Source organism: Salmo trutta, unplaced genomic scaffold (genome assembly GCF_901001165.1).
Source record: "Salmo trutta unplaced genomic scaffold, fSalTru1.1, whole genome shotgun sequence".
NCBI lineage: Eukaryota > Metazoa > Chordata > Actinopteri > Salmoniformes > Salmonidae > Salmo > Salmo trutta.
In genome coordinates this window covers 6,043-32,500 of record NW_021823024.1, presented here as the reverse complement: position 1 = coordinate 32,500, position 26,458 = coordinate 6,043, and the positions used below count along the sequence as shown (strand labels likewise).

At 49.0% G+C, this 26,458-nt stretch overlaps 1 protein-coding gene across 1 annotated transcript in view; it reads left to right on the top strand.

The window, feature by feature from the left end:
- Positions 1–25,374, top strand: part of LOC115188258 (caskin-1-like) — a gene marked incomplete at both ends in the record, with an annotated part of 58,197 nt that extends 32,823 nt beyond the window's left edge. The window contains 8 exons of the mRNA XM_029747105.1: positions 14,158–14,357; positions 15,674–15,737; positions 17,605–17,681; positions 20,241–20,348; positions 20,717–20,818; positions 22,182–22,320; positions 24,207–25,003; positions 25,139–25,374. Of these exons, the coding sequence (XP_029602965.1) occupies positions 14,158–14,357; positions 15,674–15,737; positions 17,605–17,681; positions 20,241–20,348; positions 20,717–20,818; positions 22,182–22,320; positions 24,207–25,003; positions 25,139–25,374 (1,723 nt within the window). The remainder of the gene's footprint in view (positions 1–14,157; positions 14,358–15,673; positions 15,738–17,604; positions 17,682–20,240; positions 20,349–20,716; positions 20,819–22,181; positions 22,321–24,206; positions 25,004–25,138) is intronic.
- Positions 25,375–26,458: the final 1,084 nt, after the last annotated feature.

The window sequence follows — 26,458 nt, the reverse complement described above, 5'->3', positions numbered from 1 at the left end:
GCACGCGGAGGGACAGGTTCCGGGTCGAGAGCCAGACCCTGTCACCCGGTGCGAACACCGGCGCCTCACTGCGGTGGCGGTCAGCACTCCTTTTCTGCCTGGCACTGGCCTCCTTCAGTGAGTCCTGTACTGCTTTCCAGGTCTCCTTGGAGTGCTGAACCCAGTCCTCCACCGCAGGAGCCTCGGTCTGGCTCTGGTGCCATGGGGCCAGGACCGGCTGGTACCCTAACACACACTGGAAGGGTGACATGTTAGTAGAGGAGTGGCGAAGTGAGTTCTGGGCTAACTCTGCCCAGGGAATATACCTCGCCCACTCCCCTGGCCGGTCCCGGCAATACGACCTCAGGAACCTGCCCACCTCCTGGTTCACCCTCTCCGCCTGCCCATTGCTCTCGGGGTGATAACCGGAGGTTAAACTGACCGAGACCCCCAGCCGCTCCATAAACGCCTTCCAGACCCTGGATGTGAACTGGGAACCCCGATCAGAGACAATATCCTCCGGCACCCCGTAGTGCCGGAAGACGTGGGTAAATAGGGCCTCCGCAGTCTGCAGGGCCGTAGGAAGACCGGGCAAGGGGAGGAGACGGCAGGACTTAGAAAACCGATCCACAACCACCAGAATCGCAGTGTTCCCCTGAGAGGGGGGAAGATCTGTCAGGAAGTCGATAGACAGGTGCGACCATGGCCGTTGTGGAACGGGGAGGGGCTGTAACTTCCCTCTCGGTAAATGCCTAGGAGCCTTACTCTGGGCACACACCGAACAGGAAGAGACATATGACCTCACGTCCTTAGCCAAGGTGGGCCAGGACTCCGCACTGTCCTCTCTACACCAGGATGACCCGCCGCAGGTAGCGTGTGCGCCCACCGAATCAACCGATCGCGAACATCGAGCGGCACATACATGCGCCCCTCGGGCACCTGCGTCGGCGCAGGTTCCAACACCAGTGCCCGCTCGATGTCCGCGTCCACCTCCCACACCACTGGTGCCACCAGCCTTGACGCTGGAATGATGGGAGTTGGATCGATGGGTCGGTCATCCGTGTCATACAGACGGGACAGCGCGTCGGCTTTAGTATTAAGGGAACCCGGTCTATATGAGATGGTAAACCTAAACCGGGTGAAGAACATGGCCCACCTTGCCTGACGTGGGTTCAGTCTCCTCGCTGCCCGGATGTACTCCAGGTTTCGGTGGTCGGTCCAGATGAGAAAGGGGTGCTTAGCCCCCTCAAGCCAGTGTCGCCACACCCTCAAGGCTTTGACTACCGCTAGCAACTCCCTGTCCCCCACATCGTAATTACGCTCCGCCGAACTGAGCTTCCCTGAGAAGAAAGCACAGGGGCGAAGTTTCGGTGGCGCACCCGAGCGCTGTGATAGCACGGCACCCACCCCAGCCTCGGATGCGTCCACCTCTACTACGAACGCTAAAGACGGGTCCGGGTGCGCCAACACGGGCGCGTCGGTGAACAGTGTCTTCAACTTCTTGAAGGCTCCGTCCGCCTCCGTCGACCATCTCAAACGCGCCGGCCCCCCCTTCAGCAGTGAGGTAATGGGAGCCGCTACCTGGCCAAACCCCCGGATAAACCTCCGGTAGTAGTTGGCAAAGCCCAAGAACCGCTGCACTTCCTTCACCGTGGTTGGAGTCGGCCAATTACGCACGGCCTTAACGCGGTCACACTCCATCACCACCCCCGTGGTGGAAATGCGATAACCCAGAAAGGAGACGGCTCGTTTGAAAAACTCACACTTCTCAGCCTTAACGTATAGGTCATGCTCCAGCAGTCTACCAAGCACCTTGCGCACCAGGGACACATGCGCGGAGCGGGTGGCGGAATATATCAGAATGTCATCGATATAAACAATCACGCCCTGCCCGTGCAGGTCCCTGAGAATCTCGTCAACAAAGGATTGAAAGACGGCTGGAGCATTTTTCAACCCATACGGCATGACGAGGTACTCATAATGGCCTGATGTGGTACTAAAGGCGGTTTATCACTCATCTCCCCTCTTGATACGCACCAGGTTATACGCGCTCCTGAGATCCAATTTTGTGAAGAGCTGTGCTCCGTGAAATGATTCCACCGCCGTAGCGATAAGAGGTAGTGGGTAACTAAACCCCACCGTGATCGCGTTTAGACCTCTATAATCAATGCACGGACGCAGACCTCCCTCCTTTTTCTTCACAAAAAAGAAACTCGAGGAAGCGGGTGAGATGGAGGGCCGAATGTACCCCTGTCCCAAGGATTCCGTGACGTATGTCTCCATAGCCGCCGTCTCCTCTTGTGACAAGGGGTACACGTGACTCCTTGGAAGCGCAGCGTTAACCTGGAGATCTATCGCACAATCCCCTTGTCGATGAGGTGGTAATTTAGTCGCTCTCTTTTTACAAAAAGCGATCGCCAAATCGGCGTATTCAGGGGGAATGCGCACGGTGGACACCTGGTCTGGACTCTCCACCGACGTGGCACCTATGGAAACTCCTAGACACCTCCCTGAACACTCCTCCGACCACCCCTGGAGAACCCCCTGTTTCCATGAAATGAGGGGATTGTGACCAGCCAGCCAGGGGACCCCCAGCACCACCGGAAACGCAGGTGAATCAATAAGGAAAAAGTTAATGCTTTCCTTATGATTCCCCAGCGTTACCATGTCCAGCGGCACCGTAGACTCCCTGACTAGCCCTGACCCTAATGGTCGGCTATCTAAGGAGTGCATGGGGAAGGGGGAATCTATCGGCACCCGTGGAATGCCCAGCTTAATGGCAAGTCCACGGTCCATAAAGTTCCCAGCTGCGCCTGAATCGACCTGCGCCCTATGCTGGGAAGAGGGAAAAAAGTTAGAAAATGAAACAGGCAAAAACACATGACCAACAGGGGGTTCTGGGCGAGTCTGGTGCTGACTCACCTGAGGTGACCGAGAAGTGTTCTGCCTGCCTTCTCGACTCCCAGACTGGCTCCTCCAGCACCGGTCGGCCGTGTGTCCTCTCTGACCACAGCTGGTGCAGGAGGAGCCACCTCCTCCGGTGCCCCTTGACACGGCCCCCCCTACCTCCAAAGGGGTAGGGGCGGGGGTGCCCGGGGGTGGAACGGGCAGGACCCTCTCCGAACGCCCGCGGGCAGCCAGCAAATTGTCCAACCGTATGGACATATCAATAAGTTCGTCCAGGGATAGGTTGGTGTCCCTACAGGCCAGCTCCCTGCGGACGTCCGCCCGGAGACTACACCGGTAGTGGTCTATGAGGGCCCTGTCATTCCACCCCGCTCCAGCAGCCAAGGTCCTAAACTCCAGCGCGAAGTCTTGAGCGCTCCTCGTCTCCTGCCTGAGGTGGAACAGCCGTTCACCCGCCGCTCTACCTTCGGGGGGGTGGTCGAAAACAGCCCGAAAGCGGCGGGTGAACTCTGGGTAGTGGTCCCTCGCCGAGTCCGGAGCGTTCCAGACCGCATTAGCCCACTCCAGAGCTCGGCCCGTCAGGCAGGAAACGAGGGCACTCACGCTCTCCTCTCCTGTAGGAGCAGGCCTGACGGTGGCCAGGTACAACTCTAACTGGAGAAGAAACCCCTTGCACCCAGCCGCCGTCCCATCGTACTCCCTCGGGAGTGCCAGGCGAAGCGCGCCAGAGCCAGACGTCGTAGGAGGAGGAGATGGTTGTATCGGGGGGGTGTAGGTGGAGAGAGGATACCACTCCTCTCCCATCGGTCCATCCTCTCCATCACCTGGTCCATGGCGGATCCGATGCGATGCAGGACCGATGTATTTTGTAGGACACGTTCCTCCATCGAGGGTAGTGAAGTGCCCGCTGCTCCCGCTGATTCCATGCTCTTTTTGGTGCGGGATTCTGTAACGGCTTGTCTGTGGTGTGGCGGAAAGAAGCGCAGGAAGCAGCGAACACGGTGTGGTAATTTTAATCAAACCACAACGTACAAAATTAAAGGGCTCCCAACAACAGGGAAAAATAGAACCAACAAGCACAGTCGAACAAACTGCAGTCGACACACAGAAAGACAATCCCGCACAATAGGGAGCGGGCCAGCTGAACTAAATAGCCCTCCTAATGACTAACTCAGGGCAGGTGAGAAAACATAAAAAAAGGGAAAAGCAAAAGGGAATCGGTGGCAGCTAATAGGCCGGTGACGACGACCGCCGAGCGCCACCCGAGCAGGAGGGGACGCCACCGTCGGTAGGAATCGTGACACAGCCTGAATTCAGAATGGATTGAATATGTGTTTTCTCACCCATCTACCCACAATACCCCATAATTACAAAAAACATGTTTTTTTATTTTTATTTATTCAACATAAAATACAGAAATATCTAATTTACAAATGTATTCACACCCCTGAGTCAATAACATGTTAGAATCCCCTTTGGCAGCGATTACAGATGTGAGTCTCTAAGAGCTTTCCACACCTGGATTCTACAATTTTTGCCCATTATTCTTTACACAATTCTTCAAACTTTGTCAAATTGGTTGTTGATCATCGCTAGACAACCATTTTCAAGTCTTGGCATAGATTTTCTAGTAGATTTAAGTCAAAACTACAACTCAGGAACATTCAATGTCTTCTTGGTAAGCAACTCCAGTGTAGATTTGGCCTTGTGTTTTAGGTTATTGTCCTGCTGAAAGGGGAATGCCTCTCCCAGTGTAGATTTGGCCTTGTGTTTTAGGTTATTGTCCTGCTGAAAGGGTAATTCCTCTCCCAGTGTAGATTTGGCCTTGTGTTTTTAGGTTATTGTCCTGCTGAAAGGTGAATTCATCTCCCAGTGTCTGGTGGAAATCAGACGTAACCAGGTTTTCAAAACGAATGGAGGACCAAGGCACTCTTCATATAATAAATAAAAATGCCTTTATTTATTTTGTACCTTTATTTAACTAGGCAAGTCGGTTAAGAACAAATTCTTATTTTACAATGACGGCCTACCTGAGAACAGTGGGTTAACCGCCTCGCTCAGGGGGCAGGTCGACAGAGTTGTACCTTGTCAGCTCGGGGATTTAATCAGCCAATCTTTCGGTTACTGGCCCAATGCTCTAACCACTATGCTACCTGCCTCTTTGTATGGCATGGTCAATGGAAACAAAGTTTAAAAAAAACTCTGATGCTTTTCTGATCCCTGTGCTTAGTTCCATTACGTTTCTTTTTCATCCTGAAAAACTCCACCCAGTTCCTTAACGATTACAAGCATACCCATAACATGATGCAGCCACCGCAATGCTTGAAAACATGGAGAGTGATACTCAGTAATGTGTTGTGTTGTCAGGTTTGAAGGACCCAGATGCAGATTGTGTCGGAGTAACAATGTTTATTACGGCAACAGGGGCAGGCAAACGACAGGTCAGGGCAGGAAAACGACAGGTCAGGGCAGGCAAACAACAGGTCAGGGTAGGCAAACGACAGGTCAGGGCAGGCAAACGACAGGTCAGGGAAGGCAAACGACAGGTCAGGGAAGGCAAAACGACAGGTCAAGGCAGGCAAACGACAGGTCAGGGTAGGCAAACGACAGGTCAGGGCAGGCAAACGACAGATCAGGGTAGGGTTAGGGTTAGGGTTAGGGTTAGGGTTAGGGTGTGGTATGTGTTCGATTTGCTCCAAACATAACACTTTGTATTCAGGACAAAAAGTTAATTGCTTTGCCACATTTTTTTTCAGTATTACTTTAGTGCCTTGTTTAAACAGGATGCATATTTTGGAATAGTTTTTATTCTGTACATGCTTCCTCCTTTTCACTCTGTCCTTTAGGTTAGTATTGTGGAGTAACTACAATGTTGTTGATCCATCCTCAGTTCTCTCCTATCACAGCCATTAAACTCTGTAACTGTTTTTAAAGTCACCATTTGGCCTCATGGTGAAATCCCTGAGCGGTTTCCTTCCTCTCCGGCAACTGAGTTAGGAAGGAAACGCCTGTATCTTTGTAGTGACTGGGTGTATTGATACACCATCCAAAATGTAATTAATACCTACATCAATGTCTGCTTTACTTGGGTCATTGCGCTCTAGCATCTCCTTGTGGCGGGCCGGGTGCCTGCAGGCTGACTTCGGTCGTCAATTGAACGATGTTTCACATTGTTGCAGCTGGCTTCTGGGTTAACATTTACATTACATTTAAGTCATTTAGCAGACGCTCTTATCCAGAGCGACTTACAAATTGGTGCATTCACCTATAATATCCAGTAGAACAAACACTTTACAATAGTGCATCTAAATCCTTTAAAGGGGGGGGGGTTAGAAGGATTACTTTATCCTATCCCAGGTATTCCTTAAAGAGGTGGGGTTTCAGGTGTCTCCGGAAGGTGGTGATTGACTCCGCTGTCCTGGCATCGTGAGGGAGATTGTTCCACCATTGGGGTGCCAGAGCGGCGAACAGTTTTGACTGGGCTGAGCGGGAACTGTGCTTCCTCAGAGGTAGGGAGGCGAGCAGGCCAGAGGTGGATGAACGCAGTGCCCTTGTTTGGGTGTAGGGCCTGATCAGAGCCTGAAGGTACGGAGGTGCCGTTCCCCTCACAGCTCCGTAGGCAAGCACCATGGTCTTGTAGCGGATGCGAGCTTCAACTGGAAGCCAGTGGAGAGAGCGGAGGAGCGGGGTGACGTGAGAGAACTTGGGAAGGTTGAACACCAGACGGGCTGCGGCGTTCTGGATGAGTTGTAGGGGTTTGATGGCACAGGCAGGGAGCCCAGCCAACAGCGAGTTGCAGTAATCCAGACGGGAGATGACAAGTGCCTGGATTAGGACCTGTGCCGCTTCCTGTGTGAGGCAGGGTCGTACTCTGCGAATGTTGTAGAGCATGAACCTACAGGATCGGGTCACCGCCTTGATGTTAGTGGAGAACGACAGGGTGTTGTCCAGGATCACGCCAAGGTTCTTAGCACTCTGGGAGGAGGACACAAGGGAGTTGTCAACCGTGATGGCGAGATCATGGAACGGGCAGTCCTTCCCCGGGAGGAAGAGCAGCTCCGTCTTGCCGAGGTTCAGCTTGAGGTGGTGATCCGTCATCCACACTGATATGTCTGCCAGACATGCAGAGATGCGATTCGCCACTTGGTTGTCAGAAGGGGGAAAGGAGAAGATTAATTGTGTGTCGTCTGCATAGCAATGATAGGAGAGACCGTGTGAGGATATGACAGAGCCAAGTGACTTGGTGTATAGCGAGAATAGGAGAGGGCCTAGAACAGAGCCCTGGGGGACACCAGTGGTGAGAGCACGTGGTGCGGAGACAGCTTCTCGCCACGCCACCTGGTAGGAGCGACCTGTCAGGTAGGACGCAATCCAAGCGTGGGCCGCGCCGGAGATGCCCAGCTCGGAGAGGGTGGAGAGGAGGATCTGATGGTTCACAGTATCAAAGGCAGCAGATAGGTCTAGAAGGATGAGAGCAGAGGAGAGAGAGTTAGCTTTAGCAGTGCGGAGAGCCTCCGTGACACAGAGAAGAGCAGTCTCAGTTGAATGCCCAGTCTTGAAACCTGACTGATTAGGATCAAGAAGGTCGTTCTGAGAGAGATAGCAGGAGAGCTGGCCAAGGACGGCACGTTCAAGAGTTTTGGAGAGAAAAGAAAGAAGGGATACTGGTCTGTAGTTGTTGACATCGGAGGGATCGAGTGTAGGTTTTTTCAGAAGGGGTGCAACTCTCGCTCTCTTGAAGACGGAAGGGACGTAGCCAGCGGTCAAGGATGAGTTGATGAGCGAGGTGAGGTAGGGGAGAAGGTCTCCGGAAATGGTCTGGAGAAGAGAGGAGGGGATAGGGTCAAGTGGGCAGGTTGTTGGGCGGCCGGCCGTCACAAGACGCGAGATTTCATCTGGAGAGAGAGGGGAGAAAGAGGTCAAAGCACAGGGTAGGGCAGTGTGAGCAGGACCAGCAGTGTCGCTTGACTTAGCAAACGAGGATCGGATGTCGTCAACCTTCTTTTCAAAATGGTTGACGAAGTCATCCGCAGTGAGGGAGGAGGGGGGGGGGAGGGGGAGGAGGATTCAGGAGGGAGGAGAAGGTAGCAAAAAGCTTCCTAGGGTTAGAGGCAGATGCTTGGAATTTAGAGTGGTAGAAAGTGGCTTTAGCAGCAGAGACAGAAGAGGAAAATGTAGAGAGGAGGGAGTGAAAGGATGCGAGGTCCGCAGGGAGGCGAGTTTTCCTCCATTTCCGCTCGGCTGCCCGGAGCCCTGTTCTGTGAGCTCGCAGTGAGTCGTCGAGCCACGGAGCAGGAGGGGAGGACCGAGCCGGCCTGGAGGATAGGGGACAGAGAAAATCAAAGGATGCAGAGAGGGAGGAGAGGAGGGTTGAGGAGGCAAAATCAGGAGATAGGTTGGAGAAGGTTTGAGCAGAGGGAAGAGATGATAGGATGGAAGAGGAGAGAGTAGCAGGAGAGAGAGAGCGAAGGTTGGGACGGCGCAATACCATCCGAGTAGGGGCAGAGTGAGAAGTTTTTGATGAGAGCGAGAGGGAAAAGGATACAAGGTAGTGGTCGGAGACTTGGAGAGGAGTTGCAATGAGATTAGTGGAAGAACAGCATCTAGTAAAGATGAGGTCAAGCGTATTGCCTGCCTTGTGAGTAGGGGGGGATGGTGAGAGGGTGAGGTCAAAAGAGGAGAGGAGTGGAAAGAAGGAGGCAGAGAGGAATGAGTCGAAGGTAGACGTGGGGAGGTTAAAGTCACCCAGAACTGTGAGAGGTGAGCCATCCTCAGGGAAGGAACTTATCAAGGCGTCAAGCTCATTGATGAACTCTCCAAGGGAACCTGGAGGGCGATAAATGATGAGGATGTTAAGCTTGAAAGGGCTGGTAACTGTGACAGCATGGAATTCAAATGAGGAGATAGACAGATGGGTCAGGGGAGAAAGAGAGAATGTCCACTTGGGAGAGATGAGGATTCCAGTGCCACCACCCCGCTGGCTCGATGCTCTAGGGGTATGCGAGAACACGTGGCCAGATGAGGAGAGAGCAGTAGGAGTAGCAGTGTTATCTGTGGTGATCCATGTTTCCGTCAGCGCCAGGAAGTCTAGGGACTGGAGGGTAGCATAGGCTGAGATGAACTCAGCCTTGTTGGGCGCAGACCGGCAGTTCCAGAGGCTGCCGGAGACCTGGAACTCCACGTGGGTCGTGCGCGCTGGGACCACCAGGTTAGAGTGGCAGCGGCCACGCGGTGTGAAGCGTTTGTATGGCCTGTGCAGAGGGGAGAGAACAGGGATAGACAGACACATAGTTGACAAGCTACAGAAGAGGCTACGCTAATGCAAAGGAGATTGGAATGACAAGTGGACTACACGTCTCGAATGTTCAGAAAGTTAAGCTTACGTTGCAAAAAATCTATTGACTAAAATGACGAAAATGATACAGTACTGCTGGCTGGTGGAGTAGGCTAGCTAGCAGTGGCTGCGTTGTTGACTTTGTTTGACCGTGTAGCTGGCTAGGTGTAGCTGGCTAGGTGACCTCGATAGTTTCAGTACTACACCTTGTCATGATACAAAAGCAACTTTGTAGCTAGCTAACATAACACTAATCAAGACGTTCCTTTGTAATGTATTTTAGTTTCTACAGTGTTACTAGTTGGCTGGGTTTGGAAAAATAGAGTCGCGGGGGACGGCAATAGCTGGCTAGCTAACCTCGGTAATTACTAAACTACACAATTATCAAGCTATGACAAAGACAACTATGTAGCTAGCTAGCCAACACTGCACTAGTCAAATCGTTCCGTTGTAAAGTATTGGTATCAACAGCGCTGCTAGTCGGTAACGGTTGGCTAGCTGTTTGCTAGCTAGCTAGCAGTGGATTAATGATGACTAGGTGTGTTGACTACGTCTGGCGTCGCGGCTGGCTACTTACTAATAATTACTCTAAACTACACAATTATCTTAGATGCAAAGACAACTAAGTAGCTGGCTCACTAACACTACACTAGTCAAGTCGTTCCGTTGTAATGTAATAGATAGTGCAGCTAGTCGGTGGAAGTTGGCTGGTTGGCTAGCTAGCAGTGTTGACTAGCTAGCTAGCAGTGATGACTACGTTAGGAGGACGAAGATAGCTAACTTCGATAATTACTATAAGCTACACGATTATCTTTGATACAAAGACGGCTATGTAGCTAGCTAAGAAAAGAAAAGAATTGCTCGGATCAAACAAATCAAACCGTTGTAATGTAGTGAAGTGTAATATTACCTGTGGAGTGAAGCGTAGTGCGACTGCTCGCTCCAAACCGGAAGTGAAAAAAAAAAAAAAAAAAAAAAAAAAAAAAAGTGTTAAGTGAGCGGGTTAAGTGAGCGGGTGTTAAGAAGCTGGGTCATGTGACTCGACCTTCACCTCTCCAGAGCCTGCGATGAGCGTTGAGAAAATATCATAATTGGGAGAAAAAGGGAAGAAAAAAAAAAGATATACAAAAATGAAGTTTAACCTCTATGGGACCGGCGGGACGAATTCGTCCCACCTACGTAACAGCCAGTTGAATCCTGTGGCGCGATTTTTAAAACGTTTGAAATACTATTACTTCAATTTCTCAAACATATGATTATTTTACAGCTATTTAAAGACAAGACTCTCGTTAATCTAACCACACTGTCCGATTTCAAAAAGGCTTTACAACGAAAGCAAAACATTAGATTATGTCAGCAGAGTACCCAGCCAGAAATAATCAGACACCCATTTTTCAAGCTAGCATATAATGTCACAAAAACCCAAACCACAGCTAAATGCAGCACTAACCTTTTATGATCTTCATCAGATGACACCCCTATGACATTATGTTATACAATACATGCATGTCTGTTCAATCAAGTTCATATTTATATCAAAAACCAGCTTTTTACATTAGCATGTGACGTTCAGAAAAAGCATACCCCCCGCAAACTTCCGGGGAATTTACTAACAATTTACTAAATTACTCACGATAAACGTTCACAAAAAGCATAACAATTATTTTAAGAATTATAGATACAGAAGTCCTCTATGCACTCGATATGTCCGATTTTAAAATAGCTTTTCGGATGAAGCACATTTTGCAATATTCTAAGTACATAGCCCAGCCATCACGGGCTAGCTATTTAGACACCCACCCAGTTTAGCCTTCACCAAAATCACATTTCCTATAAGAAAAATGGTCTTACCTTTCCTGTTCTTCGTCAGAATGCACTCCCAGGACTTCTACTTCAATAACAAATGTAGGTTTGGTCCCAAATAATCCATCGTTATATCCAAACAGCGGCGTTTTGTTCGTGCGTTCTAGACACTATCAGAATGGTAAATCACGGTTGTGCGCATGGCGCAGAACGTGACAAAAAATTTCTAAATATTCCATTACCGTACTTCGAAGCATGTCAACCGCTGTTTAAAATCAATTTTTATGCCATTATTCTCGTAAAAAAGCGATAATATTCCGACCGGGAATCTGCAATTAGCTAAACAGCCGAATGAAAATACTCCACGGGGGCGAATCGCGCATGCACCTAATTCTATTGTCCCCTGATGGGACAGTTGGAAAAAGAGATAATGTGTTTCAGCCTGAGGCTGCCTCGTCATCGTTCAGGTTTTTCCCGGGTTCTGAGAGCCTATTGGAGCCCTAGGAATTGTCACGTTACAGCTAAGATCCTGACTCTTCAATAAACAGAAGCAAGAACAACAACACCTTGTCAGACAGGGTACTTCCTGCATGAAACCTTCTCAGGTTTTTGCCTGCCATAGGAGTTCTGTTATACTCACAGACACCATTCAAACAGTTTTAGAAACTTTAGGGTGTTTTCTATCCAAACCTGAACAATAATATGCATATTCTAGCTTCTGAGTTGGTGTAGGAGGCAGTTAAAAATGGGTACATATTTTTTCCAAAATTCTCAATAGCCCGTAGAATTTAATTTTTGAATTTAAAATTCAGGCTGTAACAAAGAAAATGTGGGAAAAAGTTTATTTCTGAAGGAACTGCGTTTCTGTGCCTGTGTGCATAACAGATGATGTTGATCATTCATATCATCATTACTATCAGAAATGTATTTATTTATTTTTATTTCACATTTTTTTAACCAGGTATTTATATATTATATATATATATATAACCATTTATTTAACCAGGTAGGCCAGTTGAGAACAAGTCCTTTATTTAAACCTCTTACATCTACACGTTCCGCTAGCGGAACGTCTGCTCCAATATCCAATGATGGGCGGGGCGCGAAATTCAAACTCCTCTAAATCCGAAAACTTACACTTTTCAAACATATGACTATGTTACAGCTATTTAAAGACAAGACTCTCCTTTATCTAACCAAACTGTCCGATTTCAAAAAGGCTTTACAGCGAAAGCAAAACATTAGATTATGTCAGCAGAGTACCCAGCCAGGAATAATCACACAGCCATTTTTCAAGCTAGCATATCATGTCACATAAACCCAAACCATATCTAAATGCAGCACTAACCTTTGATGATCTTCATCAGATGACACACCTAGGACATTGTGTTATACAATACATGCATGTCTGTTCAATCAAGTTCATATTTATATCAAAAACCAGCTTTTTACATTAGCATGTGACGTTCAGAACTAGCATTCCCACCGAACACTTCCGGTGATTTTACTAAATTACTCACGATAAACGTTCACAAAAAGCATAACAATTATTTTAAGAATTATAGATACAGAACTCCTCTATGCACTCGATATGTCCGATTTTAAAATAGCTTTTCGGATGAAGCACATTTTGCAATAATGTAAGTACATAGCCCGGCGTTACAGGGCTAGCTATTTAGACACCCTGCAAGTTTAGCCTTCACCAAAATCACATTTCCTATAAGAAAAATGTTCTTACCTTGCTTGTTCTTCATCAGAATACACTGCCAGGACTTCTACTTCAATAACAAATGTAGGTTTGGTCCCAAATAATCCATCGTTATATCCAAACAGCGACGTTTTGTTCGTGCGTTCTAGACACTATCCCAACGCTAAATCTCGGCCACGAGCATGACGCAAAATATGACAAAAAATTTCTAAATATTCCATTACCGTACTTCGAAGCATGTCAACCGCTGTTTAAAACCAATATTTATGCAATTTATCTCGTAGAGAAGCGATAATATTCCGACCGGGAATCTGCCTGTCTGTAAACTGAGGAAAAAACCGAAAGCCGGGGGCGGGGCGTGTCACGCGCCTAAGGCTTAGTCCATCAAGTGACCACTTAGCTTTTGCTCTCGTGTGCTTCAGCCAGGGCTTTGAATTACGTCATTCCTGTTTTTCCCGGGCTGTGAGACTCCATTGTTGACGTGAGAAGTGTCACGTAAGAGCAGAGATCCTTTGTAAACGATAGAGATAATCAAGAAGGGCAAGAAATGTTCAGACAGGGTACTTCCTGAACAGAAGCATCTCAGGTTTTTGCCTGCCATAGGAGTTCTGTTATACTCACAGACACCATTCAAACAGTTTCAGAAACTTTGGAGTGTTTTCTCTCCAAAGCTAATAATTATATGCATATTCCAGTTTCTGGGCAGGACTAATAATCAGATTAAATCGGGTACGCTTTTTATCCAGCCGTGAAATTACTGCCCCCTAGATGTAAGAGGTTAACCAGGTAGGCCAGTTGAGAACTCAGTTCTCATTTACAATTGCGACCTGGCCAAGATAAAGGAAAGCAGTTCGACACATACAACAACACAGAGTTACACATGGAGTAAAAACAAAACATACAGTCAATAACACAGTAGAAAAATAAGTCTATATACAATGTGAGCAAATGAGGTGAGATAAGGGAAGTAAAGGCAATAAATAGGCCATGGTGGCGAAGTAAATACAATATAGCAAGTAAATAAGAGAGGTCCTAGAATAGAACCCTGAGGAACACCACATTCTATCTGTTCCTAGAATAGAACCCTGAGGAACACCACATTCTATCTATTCCTAGAATAGAACCCTGCGGAACACCACATTCTATCTATTCCTAGAATAGAACCCTGAGGAACACCACATTCTATCTGTTCCTAGAATAGAACCCTGAGGAATACCACATTCTATCTATTCCTAGAATAGAACCCTGAGGAACACCACATTCTATCTATTCCTAGAATAGAACCCTGAGGAACACCACATTCTATCTATTCCTAGAATAGAACCCTGAGGAACACCACATTCTATCTATTCCTAGAATAGAACCCTGAGGAACACCACATTCTATCTAAACCTGTGTGTGTGTGTCTCTCTCTCTGTGTGTGTAGGTGGTGACCGTAGCAGCAGTGTGGGTAGTCTGGGTAGCGTTCGTTCCCTCGGCAGCGTCCAGAGTTCTGTAAATACTCAACACTCCTCGAACACGGCTCTTCCGCCCGCCACAGCACACGCTACCAACACGCCACCTGGCAGCCTGAACACGCACGGCCTCAACGCCCCAGGGCTGCACGCGCAGGCCGAGGGAGTCAAGGTGGGGGAAGGGCAGGCCGAGGGAGTCAAGGTGGGGGAAGGGCAGGCCCGAGGGAGTCAAGGTGGGGGAAGGGCAGGCCGAGGGAGTCGAGGTGGGGGAAGGGCAGGCCGAGGGAGTCAAGACCGATGGAGTCAAGGTGGGGGAAGAGCGGGCCGAGGGAGTCAAGGTGGGGGAAGGGCAGGCCGAGGGAGTCGAGGTGGGGGAAGGGAAGGCCGAGGGAGTCGAGGTGGGGGAAGGGCAGGCCGAGGGAGTCGAGGTGGGGGAAGGGCGGGCCGAGGGAGTCGAGGTGGGGGAAGGGCGGGCCGAGGGAGTCAAGGTGGGGGAAGGGCGGGCCGAGGGAGTCAAGGTGGGGGAAGGGCAGGCCGAGGGAGTCAAGGTGGGGGAAGGGCGGGCCGAGGGAGTCAAGGTGGGGGAAGGGCGGGCCGAGGGAGTCAAGGTGGGGGAAGGGCGGGAGGAGGGAGTCAAGGTGGGGGAAGGGCAGGCCGAGGGAGTCAAGGTGGGGGAAGGGCGGGAGGAGGGAGTCAAGGTGGGGGAAGGGCGGGAGGAGGGAGTCAAGGTGGGGGAAGGGCGGGAGGAGGGAGTCAAGGTGGGGGAAGGGCGGGCCGAGGGAGTCAAGGTAGGGAAGGGCGGGCCGAGGGAGTCAAGGTGGGGGAAGGGCAGGCCGAGGGAGTCAAGGTAGGGAAGGGCGGGCCGAGGGAGTCAAGGTGGGGGAAGGGCGGGCCGAGGGAGTCAAGGTGGGGGAAGGGCGGGCCGAGGGAGTCAAGGTGGGGGAAGGGCGGGCCGAGGGAGTCAAGGTGGGGGAAGGGCGGGCCGAGGGAGTCAAGGTGGGGGAAGGGCGGGCCGAGGGAGTCAAGGTGGGGGAAGGGCGGGAGGAGGGAGTCAAGGTGGGGGAAGGGCGGGCCGAGGGAGTCAAGGTGGGGGAAGGGCAGGGAGTCAAGGTGGGGGAAGGGCAGGAAGAGGGAGTCAAGGTGGGGGAAGGGCAGGCCGAGGGAGTCAAGGTGGGGGAAGGGCGGGAGGAGGGAGTCAAGGTGGGGGAAGGGCAGGAGGAGGGAGTCAAGGTGGGGGAAGGGTGGTAGTCTTCCTCTGATTCACAGGGGAAATAAGCCTGTCTCTGGTGTGTGTGTGTGTTTTAGATGTGTGTGTGTTTGTGTGTGTGTGTTTTAGGTGTGTGTGTGTGTGTGTTTCAGCAGTGTGTGTGTGTGTTTTAGGTGTGTGTGTGTGTGTGTGTGTTTCAGCAGTGTGTGTGTGTGTGTGTGTGTGTGTGTGTTCTTCTATTTTGACTGATTGACTAAAGCCTCTTGTGTGTTTACGTTTAGCTCCTCGCCACTGTGATGTCCCAGTCAATAAAGGCAAAGGAGCATCTGTTGGAGCAGTCAGCAGGTAACCAGAATAATATTACTGTAAAATTACTGTAATATTAATAACAGGACCAGTTCAGGTCTGTGGAGCAGGCAGCAGGTAACCAGAATAATATTACTGTAATATTACTGTAATATTAATAACAGGACCAGTCCAGGTCTGTGGAGCAGTCAGCAGGTAACCAGAATAATATTACTGTAATATTACTGTAATATTAATAACAGGACCAGTCCAGGTCTGTGGAGCAGGCAGCAGGTAACCAGAATAATATTACTGTAATATTAATAACAGGACCAGTCCAGGTCTGTGGAGCAGGCAGCAGGTAACCAGAATAATATTACTGTAATATTACTGTAATATTAATAACAGGACCAGTCCAGGTCTGTGGAGCAGTCAGCAGGTAACCAGAATAATATTACTGTAATATTACTGTAATATTAATAACAGGACTAGTCCAGGTCTTTGGAGCAGTCAGCAGGTAACCAGAATAATATTACTGTAATATTAATAACAGGACCAGTCCAGGTCTGTGGAGCAGGCAGCAGGTAACCAGAATAAAATTACTGTAATATTACTGTAATATTAATAACAGGACCAGTCCAAGTCTGTGGAGCAGGCAGCAGGTAACCAGAATAATATTACTGTAATATTAATAACTACTATAATAATACTAGTAATAATAATAGTTGTAATAGTAACAAAAACAGTAGTAGTAATAACAATAATTAATAATAATAACAGTAATAATAATAATTAACAGTAATAACAACATTAATAACAATAGTAATAATAATAATATAATAATGATAATTATAATGACAATAGTAGTAGGAATGATCATAATAATAACTGACTGACTGACTGTCTGTCTGACTGACTGACTGACTGTCTGACTGTCTGACTGACTGACTGTCTGACTGTCTGACTTTCTGACTGACTGACTGACTGACTGACTGTCTGTCTGTCTGACTGTCTGACTGTCTGACTGTCTGACTGTCTGACTGTCTGACTGATTGACTGTCTGACTGACTGACTGTCTGACTGTCTGACTGACTGTCTGACTGATTGACTGACTGTCTGACTGTCTGACTGTCTGACTGTCTGACTGACTGTCTGACTGTCTGACTGATTGACTGTCTGACTGTCTGACTGACTGACTGTCTGACTGACTGTCTGACTGATTGACTGTCTGTCTGACTGACTGACTGACTGTCTGTCTGTCTGACTGTCTGACTGACTGTCTGACTGACTGTCTGACTGATTGACTGTCTGACTGACTGTCTAACTGACTGACTGTCTAACTGACTGACTGTCTAACTGACTGACTGATTGTCTGTCTGACTGACTGTCTGACTGACTGACTGTCTGACTGTCTGACTGACTGTCTGACTGATTGACTGATTGACTGTCTGACTGACTGACTGTCTGTCTGACTGTCTGACTGATTGACTGTCTGACTGACTGACTGTCTGACTGACTGTCTGTCTGACTGTCTGACTGACTGTCTGTCTGACTGTCTGACTGACTGATTGACTGACTGACTGTCTGACTGACTGTCTGACTGATTGACTGACTGTCTAACTGACTGACTGTCTGACTGTGACTGACTGACTGACTGACTGTCTGACTGACTGACTGTCTAACTGTCTGACTGTCTGACTGACTGACTGACTGACTGACTGTCTGACTGACTGTCTGACTGTCTGACTGTCTGACTGTCTGACTGACTGTCTGACTGACTGACTGTCTGACTGTCTGACTGACTGACTGTCTGAACATCTGACTGACTGTCTGTCTGACTGACTGACTGACTGACTGTCTGCCTGTATACCTGTCTGTCTGACTGTCTGTCTGACTGACTGTCTGACTGTCTGTCTGTTTCTTTTAGCTGCAGCTAAGAGTCCATCTTGTTGTCCCCCTCAAGAGCAACGCTCCTTTGATCGTAAGGCAGAGGCAGACGTGAAGGTGAGGTCTGTATGTCTGCGTGTGTGTGTGTCCGGGCGTGTGTGTGTGTGTGTGTATATGCTTGTCTGTGTGTGTGGTGTGTGTCGTTTTGTGTGTGTGTGTGTGTGTGTGTGTGTGTGTTGCTGTTTCAGTTGATTGTTTTTGCTTCCTGAAGCTTCCTTCCATCATTCAGGGGCTTGGAATGTATTTCTGTTGCTGGGCGGATATCTAGGGAGGTGAAGGATATCTAGGGAGGTGAAGGATATCTAGGGAGGTGAAGGATATCTAGGGAGGTGAAGGATATCTAGGGAGGTGAAGGATATCTAGGGAGGTGAAGGATATCTAGAGAGGTGAAGGATATCTAGGGAGGAGGAGGATATCTAGGGAGGTGAAGGATATCTAGGGAGGAGGAGGATATCTAGGGAGGTGTAGGATATCTAGAGAGGTGAAGGATATCTAGGGAGGAGGTGAAGGATATCTAGGGAGGAGGTGAAGGATATCTAGGGAGGTGAAGGATATCTAGGGAGGAGGAGGATATCTAGGGAGGTGTAGGATATCTAGAGAGGTGAAGGATATCTAGGGAGGAGGTGAAGGATATCTAGGGAGGTGTAGGATATCTAGGGAGGAGGTGAAGGATATCTAGGGAGGAGGAGGATATCTAGGGAGGTGAAGGATATCTAGGGAGGTGAAGGATATCTAGGGAGGTGAAGGATATCTAGGGAGGTGAAGGATATCTAGAGAGGTGAAGGATATCTAGGGAGGTGAAGGATATCTAGGGAGGTGAAGGATATCTAGGAGGAGGTGAAGGATATCTAGGGAGGTGAAGGATATCTAGGGAGGTGAAGGATATCTAGGGAGGTAAAGGATATCTAGGGAGGTGAAGGATATCTAGGGAGGTGAAGGATATCTAGGGAGGTGAAGGATATCTAGGGAGGAGGTGAAGGATATCTAGGGAGGTGAAGGATATCTAGGGAGGTGAAGGATATCTAGGGAGGAAGTGAAGGATATCTAAGGAGGTAAAGGATATCTAGGGAGGTGAAGGATATCTAGGGAGGTGAAGGATATCTAGGGTGGAGGTGAAGGATGTCTAGGGAGGTGAAGGATATCTAGGGAGGTGAAGGATATCTAGGGAGGAGATGAAAGATATCTAGGGAGGTGAAGGATATCTAGGGAGGTGGTGAAGGATATCTAGGGAGGTGAAGGATATCTAGAGAGGTGAAGGATATCTAGGGAGGTGAAGGATATCTAGGGAGGTAAAGGATATCTAGGGAGGTGAAGGATATCTAGGGAGGTGAAGGATATCTAGGGAGGTAAAGGATATCTAGGGAGGTAAAGGATATCTAGGGAGGTAAAGGATATCTAGGGAGGTGAAGGATATCTAGGGAGATGAAGGATATCTAGGGAGGTAAAGGATATCTAGGGAGGTGAAGGATATCTAGGGAGGTGAAGGATATCTAGGGAGGTGAAGGATATCTAGGGAGGTAAAGGATATCTAGGGAGGTAAAGGATATCTAGGGAGGTGAAGGATATCTAGGGAGGTGAAGGATATCTAGGGAGGTAAAGGATATCTAGGGAGGTGAAGGATATCTAGGGAGGTAAAGGATATCTAGGGAGGAGGTCTATGACTGGCGTTAGATGGCATCTCTACTTTTCCCCAGGTGGTAAAGGATATCTAGGGAGGTGAAGGATATCTAGGGAGGTGAAGGATATCTAGGGAGGTGAAGGATATCTAGGGAGGAGGAGGATATCTAGGGAGGTGAAGGATATCTAGGGAGGTGAAGGATATCTAGGGAGGTAAAGGATATCTAGGGAGGTGAAGGATATCTAGGCAGTGAGAGGGGGGCAGTGAGAGGGGGGCAGTGAGAGGGGGAAGGGGGGGCAGTGAGAGGGGGGGCAGTGAGGGGAGGGCAGTGAGAGGGGGGAGGGGGGAGGGGGAGGGGGGGGCAGTGAAGGGGGGGCAGTGAGAGGGGGAGGGGGGGGCAGTGAGAGGGGGGAGGGGGGGCAGTGAGGGGAGGGCAGTGAGAGGGGGGAGGGGGGGCAGTGAGGGGGGGGGCAGTGAGAGGGGGGGCAGTACTACTCCCTGATTAGACGGCATCTCTACTGCCCCCTGGGGGGTAAAGGATGTCAGTCTATCCCTAACAACCAATCACTGAGCTGAGGTGTGTAACCTGACCTCACACACACACACAGAGTCTCTTGGACTCCCTTCCTCACCCTGTTCTAGAACTCTAGGTTCAAACGTTCTAGAGCTCTGAGAAAATTCTGTGTTCTAGAACGATGAAAGTGTTCGGTTGAAGAGCTCTGAGAATGCTGAGTGTTCTAAAGTGTTCTAGAGCTGAGTGTGTGTTCTAGAGTGTTCTAGAGCTGAGTGTGTGTTTTAGAGTGTAGAGCTGAGTGCGTGTTCTAAAACAATGAGAGTGTTCTGTGTTCTAGAGTGTTCTAGAGCTGAGTGTGTGTTCTAGAGTGTTCAAGAGCTGAGTGCGTGTTCTACAGTGTAGAGCTGAGTGTGTGTTCTAGTGTTCTAGAGCTGAGTGCGTGTTCCAGAGTGTTCTAGAACAACGAGAGTGTTCTGTGTTCTAGAGTGAGGCGGTAGTGATCTGGTTGACCGAGTGTCAGCTGCAGTTCTACACCGCTCACCTCCTCACCGCCGGCTACGACCTAGACACCATAGGTCACATGACCCCCGAGGTAAGGTGACCTCTGACCCCTACGCCACGCGTCATCCCAACCTCTAAACCACCCTGGCATCCCGTATGTCCTATCTGGGGGCCTCCGCCTGACCCCCCTGACCTGGTGATGTCATCACGACCCTCCTGTCTCTGTGACCTCCGAGTTGTCCGCCAATCACTTTTATTGTTTACCGCTTCATCTGCATAAAGCTAATGTTTATTCATGTCCATCAGTGAGGTGTGTGAGAGAGAGAGAGAGAGAGACAGAGAGGGAACGAGTGTGTGTTAACAGCGTGTGTGTGTGTGTGTGTGTGTGTGTATGGTGTGTGTGTGTATGGTGTGTGTGTGTGTGTGTGTGTGTGTGTGTGTGTGTGTGTGTGTGTGTAGGACCTGACAGCAATCGGTGTCACTAAACCAGGCCATCGGAAGAAGATCGCGTCGGAGATCAGCAAACTGCCGTCCGGTGATTGGCTGCCTGACCACAAACCTGTGAGAACAAACACACATTCCCAGAATCCACCTGGAGACACAATGTCCCCGAGACGTTTAGAGGTCCCAATACGTCTCCAGACAATTGATGTGTGTCTTCAAGATATTCTGGAATATACCAATATTAATGAGGATATTCTGGAATATACCGATATTAATGAGGATATTCTGGAATATACCGATATTAATGAGGATAGTCTGGAATATACCGATATTAATGAGGATATTCTGGAATATACCGATATTAATGAGGATATTCTGGAATATACCGATATTAATGAGGATATTCTGGAATATACCGATATTAATGAGGCTATTCTGGAATATGCCGATATTAATGAGGCTATTCTGGAATATGCCGATATTAATGAGGCTATTCTGGAATATACCCATATTAATGAGGATATTCTGGAATATACCAATATTAATGAGGATATTCTGGAATATACCGATATTAATGAGGATATTCTGGAATATACCGATATTAATGAGGATATTCTGGAATATGCCGATATTAATGAGGCTATTCTGGAATATACCAATATTAATGAGGATATTCTGGAATATACTAATATTAATGAGGATATTCTGGAATATACCGATATCAATGAGAATATTCTGGAATATACCGATATTAATGAGGATATTCTGGAATATACCGATATTAATGAGGATATTCTGGAATATATCAATATTAATGAGGATATTCTGGAATATACCGATATTAATGAGCATATTCTGGAATATACCGATATTAATGAGGATATTCTGGAATATACCGATATTAATGAGGATATTCTGGAATATACCGATATTAATGAGGATATTCTGGAATATACCGATATTAATGAGGATATTCTGGAATATACCGATATTAATGAGGATATTCTGGAATATACCGATATTAATGAGGATATTCTGGAATATACCGATATTAATGAGGATATTCTGGAATATACCGATATTAATGAGGATATTCTGGAATATACCGATATTAATGTGGATATTCTCGAATATACCAATATTAATGAGGATATTCTGGAATATACCAATTTTAATGAGGATATTCTGGAATATACCAATTTTAATGAGGATATTCTGGAATATACCGATATTAATGAGGATATTCTGGAATATACCGATATTAATGAGGATATTCTGGAATATACCGATATTAATGAGGATATTCATAGTAATCATACTAAATACATATGAACACATGCTGGTGTGTCCTAATATCTGAGCGTGTGTGTGTGTGTGTGTGTGTGTGTGTGTGTGTGTGTGTGTGTGTGTGTGTGTGTGTGTGTGTGTGTGTGTGTGTGTGTGTGTGTGTGTGTGTGTGTGTGTGTGTGTGTGTATAAAGGCCAGCCTGGCAGAGTGGTTGTCAGCGATCGGGCTGAACCAGTACTACCAGGTTCTGGTGCAGAACGGATACGACAACATCGACTTCATCACTGAGATCAGCTGGGAGGACCTGAAGGAGATCGGCATCACCAAGCTGGGTAGGACAGACAGGGCATCACCAAGCTGGGTAGGACAGACAGGGGACAGGACATCACCAAGCTGGGTAGGACAGACAGGGGACAGGACATCACCAAGCTGGGTAGGACAGACAGGGCATCACCAAGCTGGGTAGGACAGACAGGACATCACCAAGCTGGGTAGGACAGACAGGGCATTACCAAGCTGGGTAGGACAGACAGGGCATCACCAAGCTGGGTAGGACAGACAGGGCATCACCAAGCTGGGTAGGACAGACAGGGCATCACCAAGCTGGGTAGGACAGACAGGACATCACCAAGCTGGGTAGGACAGACAGGGCATCACCAAGCTGGGTAGGACAGACAGGGCATCACCAAGCTGGGTAGGACAGACAGGGCATCACCAAGCTGGGTAGGACAGACAGGACATCACCAAGCTGGGTAGGACAGACAGGGCATCACCAAGCTGGGTAGGACAGACAGGGGACAGGACATCACCAAACTGGGTAGGACAGACAGGACATCACCAAGCTGGGTAGGACAGACAGGGCATCACCAAGCTGGGTAGGACAGACAGGGCATCACCAAGCTGGGTAGGACAGACAGGACATCACCAAGCTGGGTAGAACAGACAGGGCATCACCAAGCTTGGTAGGACAGACAGGGGACAGGACATCACCAAGCTGGGTAGGACAGACAGGACATCACCAAGCTGGGTAGGACAGACAGGACATCACCAAGCTGAGTAGGACAGACAGGGGACAGGACATCACCAAGCTGGGTAGGACAGACAGGGGACAGGACATCACCAAGCTGGGTAGGACAGACAGGAGACAGGACATCACCAAGCTGGGTAGGACAGACAGGACATCACCAAGCTGGGTAGGACAGACAGGAGACAGGACATCACCACGCTGGGTAGGACAGACAGGGGACAGGACATCACCAAGCTGGGTAGGACAGACAGGAGACAGGGCATCACCAAGCTGGGTAGGACAGACAGGAGACAGGACATCACCAAGCTGGGTAGGACAGACAGGACATCACTAAGCTGGGTAGGACAGACAGGAGACAGGACATCACCAAGCTGGGTAGGACAGACAGGAGACAGGACATCACCAAGCTGGGTAGGACAGACAGGACATCACCAAGCTGGGTAGGACAGACAGGGGACAGGACATAACCTAGCTGGGTAGGACAGACAGGACATCACCAAGCTGGGTAGGACAGACAGGGGACAGGACATCACCAAGCTGGGTAGGACAGACAGGGGACAGGACATCACCAAGCTGGGTAGGACAGACAGGAGACAGACAGGAGACAGGACATCACCAAGCTGGGTAGGACAGACAGGAGACAGGCATCACCAAATCCACACAGAGAGACAGATTATCAGAGATGGATTAAAGGACACAGAGAGACAGATTATCAGAGATGGATTAAAGGACACAGAGAGACAGATTATCAGAGATGGATTAAAGGACACAGAGAGACAGATTATCAGAGATGGATTAAAGGACACAGAGAGACAGATTATCAGAGATGGATTAAAGGGCACAGAGAGACAGATTATCAGAGATGGATTAAAGGACACAGAGAGACAGATTATCAGAGATGGATTAAAGGACACAGAGAGACAGATTATCAGAGATAGATTAAAGGACACAGAGAGACAGATTAAAGGGCACAGAGAGACAGATTATCAGAGATGGATTAACGGGGGACCGTTTATTAAAGCGATATCAAGACTCCAAACATGAGAAACACCTTCAATTTTAGAGGGATGGAAGATGTTCAAATGTTGTACATTTGACTATTTTACTTCCCCGTCTCTCTCTCTCTCTCTCTCTCTCTGTCTCTCTCTCTCTCTCTCTCTCTCTCTCTGTCTCTCTCTGTCTCTCTCTCAGGTCACCAGAAGAAGATAATGTTAGCAGTGAGGAGGCTGGGAAAGCTCCAGAGAGGAGAGAGTATCTCTCAGCCTTCTACCCCTCCGTCGTCCTCCTCCTCTCCTCCTCCTCCTTCCTCCACTGGGAGGGGTCAGAGGCCCCCCCTCACTAAACCCCGGCCAGGGATTGACTCTCCACCTCACACTCCCACCAAGACCCCCGCCTCTACCCACAATGCTCGATCCCAGCCCTCGGCAGCTGATTCGCCAGTCCAAGAAGCGTGTGCGTCTGTCCCTTTACTCTGTCTGCCAACGGAGGAGGAGGAGGAGGAGGAGCGTCGGCGAACTCATAGCCTGATTGGTTACTCGTGGTCCGAAGCCGACGTCCTCTCGTTTCCAGGAAGCGCCCCTAGATTCGCCACGGTTTGCCGCAGCAGCAGCTCTGCTCGACGCGCCGACGCCGACGACGCGACCGTCAACCGCAGCCAATCGTCAGTGACGCTTCGTCCCAGGAGGAAAGGCCGGCCCCCGACTCCGCCCAAACGGTCGTGTTCCTCCATCTCCGGCGGCGACGGGCTGCTGGGGGAGGGGCTCGGGGTAGTCGGGTTCAGGGAGAGGAGAGCCAGCGACTGCGGGGGTCTGGCGGAGAGGAGGGGCGACGGGGGGCTGGCGAGGTCAGAGGGATCTGGAGGCAGCGTCCGAAGCATTGCCGCCATGTTGGAGACGTCGATGGGAGGAGTTGGTCCTGGAGGAGGAGGAGGGGCCAAAACCCTGCCCAAAACCATGAGAGGAAGAGGAAGTTACCTCGAGCCGACACAGGTCTGTCTGTCTGTCTGTCTGCCTGCCTGGTCTGGTCTGGTCTGGTCTGGTCTGGTCTGGTCTGGTCTGTCTGTCTGTCTGTCTGCAGCAATCCCACCCCAAAGGCTCATGGGTAATGTGTGTATAATCCGCCAGGTCAGTCCAGCAGCGCTGCGTCGCCAGGCCGGGTCAGGTGGTCTGGGGTCTGATGATGACGTCATGAATCGCCGTCGGACCATCAGCGGTCCGCTCACCGACCAGACAGACTCCGCCCAGATCCCGTCACCACGGCAACACACTGAGCTACGCCCAGAACCACGCCCACGCTCCACGGTCGTCACGCCGACAGCAGAAGGGCTTATTACGGATGGAACAGCGACCATCAACCGAAGGTTCATCAGGCTAACTCTATCAGGCTAACTCTATCAGTCTAACTCTATTAGTCTAACTCTACCAGTCTAACTCTATCAGGCTAACTCTATCAGTCTAACTCTATCAGTTTAACTCTATTAGGCTAACACTACCATTCTAACTCTATCAGTCTACCAGTCTAACTCTACCAGTCTAACTCTACCAGTCTACCAGTCTAACTCTACCAGTCTACCAGTCTAACTCTACCAGGCTAACTCTACCAGGCTAACTCTACCAGTCTAACTCTACCAGTCTACCAGTCTAACTCTACTAGTCTAACTCTATCAGTCTAACTCTACCAGTCTATCAGTCTAACTCTATCAGTCTAACTCTACCAGTCTAACTCTACCAGTCTAACTCTACCAGTCTACCAGTCTAACTCTACTAGTCTAACTCTACCAGGCTAACTATACCAGGCTAACTCTACCAGGCTAACTATACCAGGCTAACTCTACCAGGCTAACTCTACCAGTCTAACTCTACCAGTCTAACTCTACCAGGCTAACTCTACCAGGCTAACTCTACCAGGCTAACTCTATCAGTCTATCAGTCTAACTCTACCAGTCTAACTCTACCAGTCTACCTCTACCAGTCTACCAGTCTAACTCTACCAGTCTAACTCTACCAGTCTAACTCTACCAGTCTACTCTACCAGTCTACCAGTCTAACTCTATCAGTCTATCAATCTAACTCTACCAGTCTACCAGTCTAACTCTACCAGTCTAACTCTACCAGTCTAACTCTACCAGTCTATCAGTCTAACTCTACCAGTCTACCAGTCTAACTCTACCAGTATACCTCTACCAGTCTAACTCTATCAGTCTATCAGTCTAACTCTATCAGTCTATCAGTCTAACTCTACCAGTCTAACTCTACCAGTCTACCAGTCTAACTCTACCAGACTAACTCTACCAGTCTACCAGTCTAACTCTACCAGTCTACCTCTACCAGTCTACCTCTACCAGTCTAACTCTACCAGTCTAACTCTACCAGTCTACCAGTCTAACTCTATCAGTCTAACTCTACCAGTCTAACTCTACCAGTCTATCAGTCTAACTCTAACAG